Source organism: Petromyzon marinus, chromosome 4 (genome assembly GCF_048934315.1).
Source record: "Petromyzon marinus isolate PM22_M1 ecotype Great Lakes invasive population chromosome 4, UKy_Petmar_22M1.pri1.0, whole genome shotgun sequence".
Lineage (NCBI taxonomy): Eukaryota > Metazoa > Chordata > Hyperoartia > Petromyzontiformes > Petromyzontidae > Petromyzon > Petromyzon marinus.
This window is the reverse complement of record NC_133670.1, coordinates 11,539,993-11,555,553: the sequence shown is the minus strand read 5'-3', so window position 1 is coordinate 11,555,553 and position 15,561 is coordinate 11,539,993. Positions and strand designations below refer to the sequence as shown.

The 15,561-nt window shown below is 43.7% G+C and overlaps 1 protein-coding gene across 3 annotated transcripts in view; it reads left to right on the top strand.

The window, feature by feature from the left end:
* LOC116938720 (tomoregulin-1-like) overlaps nucleotides 1–13,656 on the top strand; it is a 51,059-nt gene extending 37,403 nt beyond the window's left edge. For 2 of the 3 annotated variants that reach the window (XM_032946249.2, XM_032946247.2), the window contains exons 7-9: nucleotides 1,214–1,343; nucleotides 2,255–2,413; nucleotides 12,404–13,656. In XM_032946249.2, coding sequence (XP_032802140.2) covers nucleotides 1,214–1,343; nucleotides 2,255–2,413; nucleotides 12,404–12,434 — 320 coding nt within the window. In that variant the 3' untranslated portion in view covers nucleotides 12,435–13,656. The remainder of the gene's footprint in view (nucleotides 1–1,213; nucleotides 1,344–2,254; nucleotides 2,414–12,403) is intronic. The other variant, XM_032946248.2, reaches the window with a different exon arrangement.
* Nucleotides 13,657–15,561: the final 1,905 nt, after the last annotated feature.

The following is a 15,561-nucleotide window of genomic DNA, read 5'->3' as shown; positions in this document are numbered from 1 at the left end:
GTGTGCTAACAATGTCGACAAATTACTACCCCACTGTACTTTATGACATCGTATGGGTACAGTAAAGTCACTTCCATGTCAACCGCCTAAATTAGTAATCCCAGATTTAAAAAAATACACCAACATGTAAATGTGTATTTGTCTAGTGCTCGGATAATAATGATTTTTTCTTAATACAGAATTCTATTCAAAAAAGGAACCTTACCCAGACTATAATGCACTCACATTTCTTGTGTGGTGCTCAACACATTGTGTTAAAGTGGAATCCTCATTCATATTCACGAACCTCATACAGAGTACTGATCACATATGTTAATGATTAGACAGTGCCCGTGGGGATTTTTTGCCAGCAGTAATTCATGAGCTGTGTCAGTTATACGTACTGTACTTGTTCATATAAAGAACATATTGTGCACTGAAGTTAAACTTTATTCAAATGATCCAACGAATCCTTCAGAAAGGTCCACACTTCTCATACGCTTTATAAAAAGGGACTCATGGTAACAAAAAGGTTCGAGAAAATAATGTTCAATGCCCCGCTGTCAATAAAATCAATATCTTTCTCATGGATCACATTTACTTAATGTCAACTGATTACAGGAAGAAACATCTATCGTAGTTGGGATACACTCAGTGCCATGCTGACTATTAATTTCAGAAGTATGCAAAGTCAAATGTTAGATTTGGTACTTTCAGAGAAAACCTGGGGCAAAAATAAGTCATTAACCACGTGTTGGTGCACGAACGCACAACGAGCGAGACCAACAGTGTCCATCTGGTGGCTCTGGCATCTTGTGGCCCATGAGGACAAGAGGTCCGTGTCTCTGCAGAATGGCTCTCAAAAGCCAATTATGGGCCTTAGAACCAGCATGATTCTTAATAAGATTTTGTTTGCAGCTCTAAATTGTGGGGGTTTTTTTACCACTTTCCATAAACCAAGGGTTTCCACTGGTTGCCACTCACTTAATCAACCACAGTTGTGTGTATTGCACATCGTACATCCACGTTATTTTGTTATAAAAAACAGATTGAATTGCATCATGCGTGATCATTATTAATCAACACAGTAAACTACATAGACACATGCGGTTACATTTTAAACTCAAAGGTCTGGCTGAGCCCATCACTGAAGAGTACGTAGTCTGGTCTTTGCACTCAGAGAGCAAGGTTCACCACAGTCTCTCCATCGCATTGATGTGGCGTTTTGTTCTAGCAGACAGCACCCGTGACCAAGAAGAGCCAGTGGTGAGGGACCGCGGGGAGCTTTGCCCTGAGAGCCTCCAGAACTATTGTCGCAACGGACAATGCCATTATTCGCACACGCAACGCCATGCCTCCTGCATGTGAGCAACACACGCACCACATGTGAGCCATACACTCAGGCACAGAGATCTTCTGCTCGTCTCCACTCTTGTGACAGGTGCCATTAGTGCATCATGTCCACTGTGGTTTACTGCAAACAGTTATGCAATTATATTAAATATATTCAAAACATTTGGGGGATTTCTTTGGCTCCTAAGGTCACATAAAGCCACACCAGGGGTAGTCAGCCTTCATATCCCTGGCGCTGACATTAATAATGCCACACAAATGTATAATTGTAATCTGGGTTAACGTAGGGAAGACACTCAGGTTTGGACACTAATTTGCCAATTCTAAGTATAGATTTTATTTCTATTCTGCACAACGACACAAATGATTATATGTTATATATTGTATAAATGTATTGAACTCGCACCTATAATTAAAAGACAGGGCCCTTGCCTAGAACATTTGGCAATTCATTGGTTCAAGCAAGCCTGTCTCTGCTAATGAGACACTATGTGAAAACTGGTCCAGAGGTTGCTGAAGTGATGCACTCCCAGAAGGCTGTTAGCCCAATTGGTTGTGAAAGAAATACTTTTATAATTTTACGTGGAGAGCCAAATATATAAAGGAGACATTGCTTATCTTTTTTTTTGTCATTTACAGTCTCCACGACAAAACAAAATTATTACGTTGCGTTACATGCAGACGAAGCTAAAGCTAGGATCACGAGCAGGCTGACGCCATGAGCTCACCAATACGACGCCACTCCTCACTATCCTCGAGTGCACTCAATCAATTGTGCACACTTGCATGCACTCGCGCATCATGCGAACGCTAAATAACACTGAAGTCGATTTAATGGTGACCTTCTCGTCCTCCGCCCCAACCCCGTTGGGGGGGGGGGGGGGGGGGGGCCCTTCCAACGTGCGGCTCGTGGCCCGGGCAGCTGCGACCCAGGCTTTCTGGGCCAGCAGTGTGAGAGCGAGGAGAGCAGCATGCTGTACGTGATCCCTGACGGAGACAACCTGCGCTACGTGCTCATCGCCTCGGTGGTGGGCGCCGTGCAGATCACCATCACGTTCGCGCTCGTCGTCTGCGTGGCCAGGTGCACTCCCAAGCCAGGCTCCATGGTCCAGTTCACGCACGCACGGCAATCTTATTTTTGTTGTTGCAGAGCAACTTTTGCTAAGACTCGTCAAGGTGATGTCACTCTGTATATACCTACCTGACGGCTCTGCCGATGTAAGCGGTAAGGATGCTCAAGTCGTGAATCCCTTCATTGTAAACATATGCTGACCTTCGTACCACGTTGTAAAAAGAATTGTTGCAAAAATATGCATCGCGATTTTTTGTTTTTGCTTTGAAAATCGTGCAAAGGATTTAAAACTCGGCAGCTTCAGCTTAAATTGGTGAGGTAGAAGAGTATGAGTCTCTGTCGTCTCTCAATTCAGTGTCACTTGCCTGCTGCTATTTTGAGTAAAAACAGTGAGATGGTGTGGATTGGATTGTTGATTAAAAAAAATCAACAAAGACCGTGTCTAATGTGGCTGGACCCCACACCGTCAACCATCCACTCCTTTGCATCGAGAAGTGACATCACTTGTAGTTACATTTCTAGGCTTATTGAGAACTTGAGGTGTTCTGAGCATAAATCGGAGCAGATTACTTGTTTGAATGGGTGACACTTGCTGTGTGCTGCTCTGTAAAAATTGCAACATGGGGATTAGACTTATAGCATCATCAATGATTAGTTGGCAATATTACATAATGATTAAGCATCATTCGGGACAATATTATTTACACATTAAATAATTCCTCATAGTTTTCTCTCTAAGTATAGGAATGAGGGTTGGGATATATTGAGTCTCATCACTCAGCTCATAGGAAATTGAAACAAATCCTAACAGTACCTGTATTCTCAGTCTTCATTATTTACAGTTAACTTCACATTTAAGTTTATTTTATATGTTACAAGGATGATCCCGTTTAGCCAGGTGCCTAGCTATTTTAAAAGGGAGATCAGTAGTGCATGAGCACATCAGCAGCAGCAACAACAAAGACAAAAACATCGATATTGCAGGGAACGAGTACAGGGTCCTTGAGGAATACAGTATTGCACAACTAACGAACTAGGACATTTACGTTGATTTTACACAATCCTTTCGATAGTTTATATACAACAAATGAATACCTACCATCAGTACTGGGTGCAAACACCCTTCCCATTGCTATCACTGCAACAAACTTGCGTAGTGAATTCTGGGATTTATTTTAGACACACACCTGCACCCTTCGATATTAGAAATTAAATGTTGCATTTATATTACTATTTCTTTTGTAATATGTAAATATGTTTATTTCGTTATGCAAAGAGGTTCCATTGCATTACCTTAGATTTAGTTTACAAGCATTTCTGAACGTGAGCAGTGAAATCCTGAAAAATTAACTAATTAGTATTGTGTAGTTTAGTACAGTAGTGCATAACATTGCTATTTTTAAAGAGTAAAAAAAAATCCGCTTTCAATGTATTTTAAAAAGGCAAAAAAACATTTGCATTAATCCATTACATCAGGAGACAGACTTGACATTCATACCTTTCCTGTAAATCACACAACATTGTGAACTTTAAATCGTAAACCCATACTCTTATACAGCAGTTATCCAGCTTAAGGCATCCTGGAGCCTTATAGGCATTTCTATTGAAAGCTAACCCTAAACTTTTTTTTATAAGCCCATTCATTTGTTGCCTTGCCTCCAGGTCACTCTTCCACCAGTCTTACCTCATCGTGGGGAAAGTAATAAGTAACCAAATAGATTAGCAGACAATGTATCCTTCATATTACCTCAGAATCAGTCACCAGCAGCAGCAAAAAAATCATTTACCTCAATAAAGCCATATGTATCCCTGGGCATAAAATCCTCTTCTACGACTTCTCCGTTTCATTTCAAGCCCCACTGCCTGACTGGATTTTTATACTAAGATCACATTTAGCTGCCTGGGTCGGGTATTCTTTTCCTTCTGGTTATTTCTTTTCTTCCTCCGTATATATATAGCTTTTTACTTGTTGCTTGGCTCCAACACAAAAATAATACTTTCTCGGCGGGAAAAACACCGAGGCTTAGATGATCTGAATCTGGCCCAAGGTATGTTTTCATTGGATTTGGGGACCCAGAAAACTCACACATTCGCATTGTCCCAGTGGGCCTTGTGCATGGGAATGGGTGCAGATATACGGAATGTCACTCTTGATCAGAATGTAACATTGTTTTTTTAGTGGTGTTTCGTCGTCGGTGCATTACAACACATTGATTAAAACACATAAAGCTCATAGATATAGTACAGGTATTGTGAGTTTGTTTTGTTATTGGGAGGTATGTTTCATTTGTTTATTATCCAGGAACAAAACATCCCTTTATCAGCATGACACAAACAGCACCACTGACCTTCACTCCTGACTCAGTACAATCCGACGAAAGAGAGGATATATGTTACGTGTCGTGCTTAATTAAACATAACATCTGTCGGGTCAGTCTACCCTTTGTAGTCAAACAGCAAGCCAGGAATATCTTCAAAGCTAATTTTCACTCTCAGAGGGTCAGCTTCAATAGATTATTGCATCATGTGTCTTTTATCCCCATAAATTATCTTTGCTAAATGTTCGAAAATAATTTACTTCGAATAACAAGGCTGTGCAATCTTCATCGAGCATTCTTTGCTCTACAATATTAGATGCTTTTTAGGTCAACCATTATGAATTTCTGCGGACAGTCATCTCCACCGCATCTCTCCACCGTGTCACCTCTTCTGTCCGGCCTCTCCCCCTTCCCTTTTCTCTTCATCTCTCCAATTCTCCCCGATTTGCTTTCCCCATTTCCTCCCCGTGTTGTGGATACTTTCACGATCGCCCTTCCTTCAGAACTTATCTTTTCTCCTATAAATTTGTTCAGTTGTTCTTCCGAAAAGGTTTTCACACCCATAGGCATATTTTTCCTCCTTCTAGAAGAAGTCATGCATATGAAGCAACTGTTCATTCCCCTTGCAGAAGATGATCTTTAGTGGAGCATCTTCCCCTGTTAGAATCTGTGCAATTAGGTTTCATTAAAATGTATTTGTTCGTTTTTTGGCAATCTAGCATTTTTGGCAGAACCTTCACCGAAAGAGCTGTTATTCAACACCCAAATTTTGTTTGGTGTCTGTCCTTCATACCTAACAGTTGGTGGAACTTTGGAGAAAACATAGAGATTTGTAAATCTTACAGTAAATAGCCACTGTTTATCACATGTCCTGGCAGCTAGTAATCCTCAAAACCTTCAAATTCACCAAACCTAAAGTCTCCACTGTGAACTTCTGACCTCGAAAAGTCTGTGCATTTATATGTCTTGGAATTGCTTTAACTTTAAACCTTTTGGTATTGGCAGCCTTTTTTCCCTCCTACAGATATTATTTGATGTGTTCATTGAGGCCTGACACACTGTATAAGCAAGTTGCCATAGTGATTGCCTGTACGTTGATGCTGTTGTTCTTTGTTGTGGCCATGTTCTCTGGTGGTGCAGTGTCTTTAAATCCATACAAATTTCATGAGTCCATATAAATTATTTAATTACATCTCCTATCCTGACTGCTGTGGTAGCAAAACCTGCACGCAAAGGCCAAACTCGCATGTAATAAAGGAATTAATTATTTTTGTTTGGGATATTAATATCAAACTCGAACAGTTGCAGAGACTAAGGAAAACAAATGCAACGAAGCAAGAACACGCCTGGTTTCCCAATTGATAGGAATACACGAGTAAGTCATTAATTTACCGTGAATTGCAGATTACGCAATGTATTTTTATCCACCATATGAAAAAAACAGCAAAATAACGATGTATCAGCCTTTGCATTGCTGTGCCTTCGGAGCCGTATTGGTAGCAAATGAAATAACAGCGTTAATTTGCACTCTGAATACTGGTAACGATATTTTCCCAACAACTGCTGCTGTTGATAAAAGTGTGGCTATGTATGTATGTACGCTGTGCTGAGTGTGTGTGTGCTTATTGAGCAAAGCCTACAGTCCAATTAGTTTTCCCCATTTTATGACCCACTGTATACTTGCCAATACTATAAATAAAATAGGCTTGCCAGATAGAACCTGGTCAGCATAATGCAGTGAACTCCCAACATTCAGAGTTTTATTCCCAACCATCGCTGACACCAGTGTCAATATCTGAACTGATCTTCTTCCCCCCTCCTTCATCAACCTGCACTGACCAGTATGGTGACGTATGGTCAGAGCATCCCCATGGCCTTCATCCAGCAGTAGATTGCCAAAAAGCTCAAAATTATAAATAAGAGTACTTGTAATTTATATTTTAGTTGTAAATAAGTCGGCTAATTTTGTTCCAACAACTGGTCAGGTTTCTTTGATGATGTCGGCAATTATACAGCCTTTTCTCGGAGCTCTGTAAACTCCATACAGACAGACCTCTCTTAGCGCGATCTGTAGAACACTGATTTGTTATGGTGCTCTTTGTCCTAGGGAAAATATCTATTAAAAAATGAAATTAAAACATCGAAAAAGCACCTGCCAGTGAGGACTGATTGAGGAAATGTACCCACCCCCATCATTAGCTCAGTATGTTGAACCAACCAGACCACGCCCCCCCCCCCCATAATCTGATTATCACGATTTGTGGTAACGATTTTATTAATTAGATTTGTTTTCAATGTTATTACAGTATTTTTCACCAGGTGAAAACTCACGAGACCAGGAAAGAGTTTCAGGCTCCACCTAAAAGAAATCTCACAACAGAAATTTTGACTGAAGGCATCACTAAGACCTGCACTGGAAGTGAAACAACCCTAACCTCACCTCCCACCATTACCTTATAGGAGTACACTAGAATGCACTTGTGAGTACGATACATAATACTTGCTGATGTTATTATAATAAAATGTTATTTATATTTATGAAATCATGTTACCATCTGTATTATTAGCACTCTTACTCATACCCCAATGAAGCCCTCGTATATTGCGCCTATTCTTTGCAGACTATGATAAGGCATTTGATTCATTGTAAATTGATTCTGTCATCCAGGCTCTTACAAACCGAGGCCGATATAAAAATGTAATATTAATTTTAAAAAATTGAACAGCTAAACTGAAATTGTGTGAAGAAAGTAGCAAAATATTGGAAGGCGAACAAGAAAAGGATACACACTTTCACAAAATGCACCATTAACAGATGTGTTACTAAAATCTTATCTGAGAAACAAAAGCGCAGGTGATGGCACAGTGATTATAACACAACATTCTGATTTGAAATTAGAGAATTATTTCAGAAGGCCGCCAAAATTGGGCTGAAGATAAAACTGGACAAAATAAAGGCCATGTACAACAATTTTCACGAAATAAGTTAAGCTATCTATCAGAGGGACACAACTGTAAAAAACACTTTAGAGTTCGTCTACTTGGGGCAGTGCTTAAAGGTGGAACAGCATGTGAAGAGAGGGTTGTGCTTTTATACAACTGAAATTAATATTGAAGAGCAACGTTCAGCAAAAATGTACCTAAATAATAATGGCACTGAATTTATCAGTGTGTATTGTCTGACATGGCATATGAATCAGAAACATGGACGTTCACAAGGAAAATGAAATAATATCTGAAAAAGTACAAAGAAGTGTGCAAAAGTGCATGCTTAGAATTATAATGAGAGACAAATATACAAATATGGGGATTAGGGAGTATACATAAGTTAGAGACATCATGTTTACTGCATTGGTGGGCTTGGTCAGGATGACCTACTAGAATGGATGATACCTGGTGGTCAATAATAATGACAGAGTCGCAGCCAAAGGAGGTTACAACAACCGCCATTCGCCACTAAGTGGCGGTGATGTCACCACGATGCTTGTGCCAGGCTATGTGCATGTTGAGGCCACATGAAGTGTCGAACACCTGCTGCCAAGAGGTGTTGGGGCAGACCGAGGTGCCACGGGTCGACTGACTGAGACGACTAGCTGATGCACCACCTGTGCCCCCGACTGTGCCAACTTGCTGTGCTTTAGCCACCCGGCGCTCCACTCGTTGTTGTGAGCTTTGCTCCTCCCCCCTCCGCTGTTGTTGGAGGGCAACTGCCTCCAATTGTCCAGTAGCATGTTTCACGAGCCTCCTCCACAGAGGACGATCTTGACACCGCTGGTACAAGTCATCGGCAAGTCCACTCAGCTCCACATCCTCCTGTACCACATCACTCCATTTCTTCTCTAGCCCGTGCCGCGCCCGTTTATCCCCCTCGATCCGGCCAAACAAATGCTGTTTAGGCATGTGGTGGCTGGGGATGCGGACCACATGAGCCAGCCAACCCACCGTTGCCTGCCGGAGGAGCTCACCGATGGGACTTTGTCCAGATCTTTCAAGGATATGTAAGCTCCTCACACAATCCAGCCTGGTTAAACCCAGGATGGATCGTAGGCAGGCCAGCCTAAATGTTTCTAAATGGTGAAGATGTTCCTATAGGGGGGTCCACGTTTCGCAACCGTAGAGAAGGGAGGGAATGACTGTGGCTGAGAATACCTGAAGCTTCGTGCGCAGCGACAGACCAGGTCGCTTCCACACAGCGTTAAGCAACCGATGAAAAGATAATGCCGCTCGACTGATTCGGAGTGAGACCACTGCTGTCAAACCGGAGCCGGTCATGAGCAAACTGCCCAGGTATGGGAAACTCTCCACTCTCTCCACAACTGCCCTATCACCAATTGGGAGTTGTAGGGGTGGAGTGTCCGATGGTACAAAATACCCAGGCAGGTGCTTAGCTTTGGTGGGGCTGATGGTAAGTCCTCACCTCTTAGTCGCAAGCTCAAGGTTCAGCAGTAGTGCCTCCAACTCCTCCTCTGAGTGAGCAGCAATTGCCAGATCATCGGCATACATAACATGGTTAAACAATAGGGAGTCATCTCTTGACCGCACCCGGGCATCGATCAGCCTCCCATTGTGTCTGTACCAGATGGAAATTCCTCCGGTACAGCTATTGAACGCTTCATGAACTACGTGGTCAACATAGATGTTAAATAATGTGGGAGCCAGAGGACATCACTGTCGCACCCCAAAGTGAACAGGGAATGGCTCCGACTCCCGGCCGCGTAGTTTTACCCGGGCCCGCTCACCGTATTGAAGGTCCTTAATGATCGTAAGCAGCGGGTCAGGGACTCCGAAAGCACGAACAACCCAGAGCCCAGACCTACTGATGGTATCATATGCCTTGACCTGGTCAATAAAGCAGAGATGTCTTGTTGGAATTCCCTACACCTCTGCTGTAGCAGATGAACAAAAAATATGGCATCTGTGCAGGACCGCCCTTTCCTGAAACCACATTGGGGTTCCGCAAGACTCTCCTCAGCGTGCCTGACCTTTCCCGGCAAACGGAGGAGTGAGATGCCCCTGTAGTTGTTACAGTCTGTATGGTCCCCCTTCTTAAAGAGGGGGACCACCAGGGTATCGTTCCAATCCTGCGGAACCCGTACAGTGGTCCAGACTGTTGTTATAATGTCATGTAGGGCAGTCTGTGCACAAACGTCACCCTCCCTCAGCATTTCGCTTGGGAGATCATCTCTGCCCAGTGCCTTTCCTGGTCTCAGGCTCTGGATAGCCTTCAGTACTTCCTCAACAGTCGGCACCTCAGCCAGCCAGTCACAAGGCGTGACTTCTTCTTCCAATATTTGAGGCACCGTAGCCTCAGCAGGATCATCCCCACTTTGTCCCACGATGTTTTCCAGGCTGAGGGATTTCCCTTCCCCCAGGACCTCACAGAAATGCTCAGCAAATCTGCAAACCTGTTGCTGGGGGATCGGAGAATTGATCACCGTTCTTTCCTCTAACGATGGTAATAGGTGTGGTGCTGCAGGTTACTTTTTGGATGGAATTAAAGAGAGATTTGTGACCGCGGGCCATTGAGGCAGACTCAATCTCCTCAGCAACCCGCGACCACCAACCATCTTGCAGCGCCTCACGGCTCTCTGAACCTCCGCGCGAAGGCTGCGGTAAGCCTCCTCATTCTCTGATGTACGATGCTCTAGACGATGAGAGTGGGCCTGTCGCTTTTTCTCAGCCAGCCTGAACACCTCCTCTGTCAGTCAGGGTCTCTGAGGAGGTCTGGACCGTGTACCCAAAGCAGCCATTGCAGCTGCATGAGCCACAGTCCTAAACCTCACCCATTTCCCCTCGACATCAGGAGGAGTGGGGGACGATGCCAAACCCAGCCGCAAGCGATGATAAAATTCTCGCTTGCAACTTTCATCAGCTATTTGAGACCATGCCACTATGGGTTTGAATGGGGTCCTGGGTGTACACCCACCACCGGAGTGGAAGAATGGCAGGCACATCTTACAGATGACAAGTCGATGGTCAGTTGGCAGATCAGCTCCACGGTCGGTCCTGGTGTCAAGGACATGGGCCCGCATCTGCTGTTCCATCACTATTTAGTTCAGCAGATGTTCTTGCTTGGACCCGGCATGCATCCATGATGTTGTGTGGATGTGCCGATCCCGGAACGGCGTGTTTGTAATTACAAGCCCATGGGCTGTACAAAAATCTAGCAGCCTCCTACCGTTGTTATTGAGCTGATCTGGCCCATGTCTTCCAATCAATCCAGACCAGGTGCTAGCATCATGACCAACTTGGGCATTGAAGTCACCCAACAAGATCACTTTATCTCGAGGGGCCACTTTAGCCAGCACCTGTGACAGGAGGTCATAGAAGGCATCTGACTCATCGACTTTGCCTGCATCCCTCCACGGATGTTCATCTTCGGTGGGGGCATAAGTAACCACAACCACCACTCCTTGCCTCTGTTTGATGGGAATGCGAGCCCAAAGTAGCCTGGGGCTTACAGCTTCCCACACCTCACCGCCATGCTCCCACACCCCCTTTGTTCAGAATAAGAGCTACTCCCTATTGTTTGGCAGTCTCCTGCCCCAAGTAGAGGACTGTCCACCCCTCATGGTGGCAGGAGCCAGAGCCAGTCCACCAGACCTCCTGAATACCACAGAGGTCCAGGCGGTCCTCGTCCAGCTCCCGACAGAGGAGTGGTAGCCTCTCCTCCATAATGAGCATTTGAACATTCCACGTGGCCATCCATAGTGGCTTTTTGTTGTTTCTGGAGGAGCCCTGAGGGTAAGGATCCAGTCTCTTGGCTCCGCCAAATGGGGTTTGGCCGGGAGACGTCATAGATGCCTGTCCCCCCAGGGCCTCCGGCACAAGATTAATATATGTTTCGTAATTTAGTGGTAGTTAATTTGAAGGTGGAGGGGTTACCAGTCCCTCGCACCCATCCATTTGGCCGCTGTGGTGGTTACAAACGCCATGAAGTGAAAAGGCCAATCTAAATTGGCCCTCCCCCCACGGCACTGCCCACCACAACATTGCCGTTGAAGGGAACACACCCGAGAGGACATCCATCAGGTAGACGTAGCGATGTAATCAGCTCATGTGTAGATGTTGGATGCATTGTTGCATCGCAGAACTGTGAGAGATGACAGCTTGAGGAGGCTTTCATGCAGTAGTGAATTGATCATGGCTGATGATGATGAAAATTTATATTTTCTTTAAGTTACGTACATTACAGTGACCGTGAGATTATGTACACATCCTTGCAAATCCGGATTTTTTGTTGTTATCCACGTGAAACCTCGCTTAATTTAATCCAGATTAGCGGCAATCCACTGTTTAACACATGCACACACGTATACATTTGTGGATTCATACATATGCATTGTGACTCCTAACGCAGGTTTTCTTACTCTAATCAAGTATTAAACAAAAACGTACAATTTTTGAGGAAATCCTACTGACATATCATCCTGTCTTGATAAGTGAAGTATTCATGTGTGTGATATTATTTCTGTTATAGTTTTAACTGCACTAAATCATTGACAAAAATAACAATATCCCTCTGCTCAAAATTAATGGAGACAGCAAGCACGGTGCACAGATACAAATGCAGCACATAAACTATGAACACTTTATAACGCTGAATACTAGAATTAATTTGGCTTTATATTGTAATGACATATTCGAGTACAACAAAACTGTTTTTTTCTTGCCTTGTCAGGAGATGCCCGAAAAACAGAAGACGGCGGTAAAAGTGAATTGTACGCTTTCTTCAAAAAGAACAACAGAAACTTCAATCAAAGTGCGAAACACTCTAATGGCTTACTTCCCATGCCACCAGTAAACCTGCCCGTGGCATTGATTGGGAATAGCCACTTTTGGATCACTAATACAAATGTGATGCGTTGGTGGGGCTTGAGAGAATTTTAAAGAAATCAAGTTTGCAGGGAAAAGGTTTTTTTTAAAAGCATTCACCGCAAGGCTCTCATATGTCTCCCCATATCCCATGACGCTCCTGCATCTCCGTGGCCATATGTTGAACGTCTGAACACTGTGCCATCTGAATGAGTGAGTGCGAGGTGCCTGTCCCCACCATGGCCCTGTGATGAGGACTAACTTGAGAGCCAGGGCTGCACGTCTGTTCATGCGGCTCGCTTCATGTGCCACTATTCATGGTAAATAGACAGGTGAGGCGTATGTTACATCGCCTTACTTGTTTATCGATGAATTATTACCTACAATCTGCCAAGGCAGTACATATTTATATCGTTCGATGTCATTTATTTCTGTGGTGAGTTAATATATTGTACACTTTTCTATTTATTTTATTTTCCCAACTTTCATTTTGCATAACTACGAGTCGACAAAAAAATGTAACGTGTCAGAAAAGTTTGGGTTATTCTTAAATGGCTACTTTGCCAATTGCTTTTGTTTATATAAAACCATGTACAGTAATTACCAATAGTGTGCAAAATCATTCCCCTCTGGTAATGCGTCTGGATAAGCCCTCTGCTAGTTTGGAAAGCTGTCGTTGTTGTACGTACTGATCTGTGTGTTCAATAAGAAGTGTAAAAACTATAATGGGCAAACCCAATGTTAAATTACCCAGCAAGGCCCAGTGGCATGCACACAATCCATAGAAGGGCGGTGGGGGGGATGGGAGGACAAAGAGGTTAAAGAATTCCTACAAGGTTGCTAAGCAAATCGTTAATTTGCATACAGCATGACTGCTACGACCCAGATGTGCCATCCTGAACGATCCGCAGATTACATTCACGTAGCTCGGCTCGTAAACCAAGAGTATTGCTCCTGCGGGTACCCCCTGGAGCAGGATTTTGTGCAGGCCACTCATGAGGTCACTTTAAAATAGATCGTGTAGAATTCCTTTCTGAAATTTGCTTCAAGCATCTGTTTTTTGTGTGACCTGCTTGAAATTGCAAAAAACATGTAAATAAAATGAGTTTCGTGTTGTTATCGGCTGTGCTGTTATTTGCCCATAATGTTGTGGCTCGCGGAGTGCATTATGCAGTGAAGTCGAGACACATTTTGCCTGCCAACCACTGCGCAAACAAGTAACTGCGCCCATAAAAGATCTTTATTACAGAATTTATCAACCTCAAATATGTTGCACACTCGAAATGAAGGACGTGGGCAGGTGCTCCAAATCGAGGGCAAACATTTATTGTGGTAAATCTGTAAAATGCAACAGCACGTGGTGTCACACAGCAATCTTCAACCGAGTCGCCATTAACCATGTGACTGGTGTCCAAGTGCGGTTAATCAATCACAGTTTCTCTTAAGCCCAAGCACATAAGGACTTTCACAAAACCACACTCTACTCCCTTGCTGCACGAAGAAATAATGAAAAGAGTGGTCCATTCCTAATGTGCCACCAATGTAAAAAGCTAGCTGGCAATCATGACTTGTACCAATGACTTAAATTCCATAAAAAGCAGGTCCGGTAAAGACCAGGCAGACGAGTAGGCTTTTCATAAAAGATGCCGTGTTGTTTTACAATCTGCTAACGGATATTTTTGCACTGCCACAGCTCGCTGACTAAAGCTTCTTGCATTCCCTCCCAATGCGTGTGCCGCCACCTAATGGTTGAACAATTTGAGGCCAGTTCTCTGAGCAGCAGATTGAGCGCCGCATTTCTTATGCGGCGCTCCCAGACTCCACAATCCCACGCACTGCCCCTTCTCCTCCTCCCACCATTCCCATCTCCACCCACGTGCCCCCTCCTCACTCCTCGTCTGCCAAATCCGTCCCTGCTGGTTGTGTGTGGGCTACAGGGTGTGGCTGCCACATCCCTTGCACGCCATCTGCATAGTGTTATGCACGCTCATGTGAGTCTTTCGTCCATGTCGCTCAAAGTGCTTTTTTTTTGGGGGGGGTGGATTATACACATTCATTCTCCACATCCACACACAATCGTATGGATGACTAACAATAATAATGATTTGTATGTCCGATGGAGTAGGGAGACTTCCCAAAACGTCACCTAAAATATATTTTCTTTGTAAGGCGGTGTCGTTGACGAATGTGTTATTTGTGCTTGTCCACCACTGCTAACACAGCATCACCAAATAATTTGGATCAATAATATGCTTCGCAGACAAGCATGATATTTTAAAACAGTTTGGTAATGATACTACCATGCTAATTATATACATTACATTTATGATCCCAGTATAATGTTTGGGAAATGCAAATATTTCAATAATGTACGTTGCTGCAATATACGTTAATATTTTAGCTGCTGCAGATTACTTTTGTTGTGCATTTCAAGTTCTTAGCCTCAGGCATGACAATACCAAAAATTATAAAACTTAGATGTAGATAACGCCTGTTGACTGAAAACTGATGGTGATGATAACTTGTGAAAGGATTTAGGACCCTTTGCTGGCCCCAATATTCTTAAACGCAGTGTATTGGTACAGATAGATGACGGTGGTTGTGAAGATGATGATAGCATCAGCCCTGCTGGACATCTACAATTGCTATTACAATTGTATGTCCACTGTTGCCACAACAGGGCCCGTTTCTTTGGCAAAGATATTGTGTGGAGGACTGTGCCGCAAGCCCAAGCCAAACAGGACGAATGTTTCAAATAAAAATTTCAACAAACCTCCCCACCCCACACTCGCGCACCAGAACCCACGCCCCAGTCCGTACAACCACGCGTTGAGAAAACAAAAAAACCCACTCCCAAACCAAGACCCAGTGGTCATGCATTGCTGATTAAGACAAAATAAAACTCGTATGCTCTGTTGGTGTGCCTTGTTTGGGTAGTGGGAAATCAGCCCCCTTACAAATGCAAAATGCGTAGTCAAGTCGAAATATGTTGCTAAGACCTGGCATGCGTAGGGGGTGAAAGCT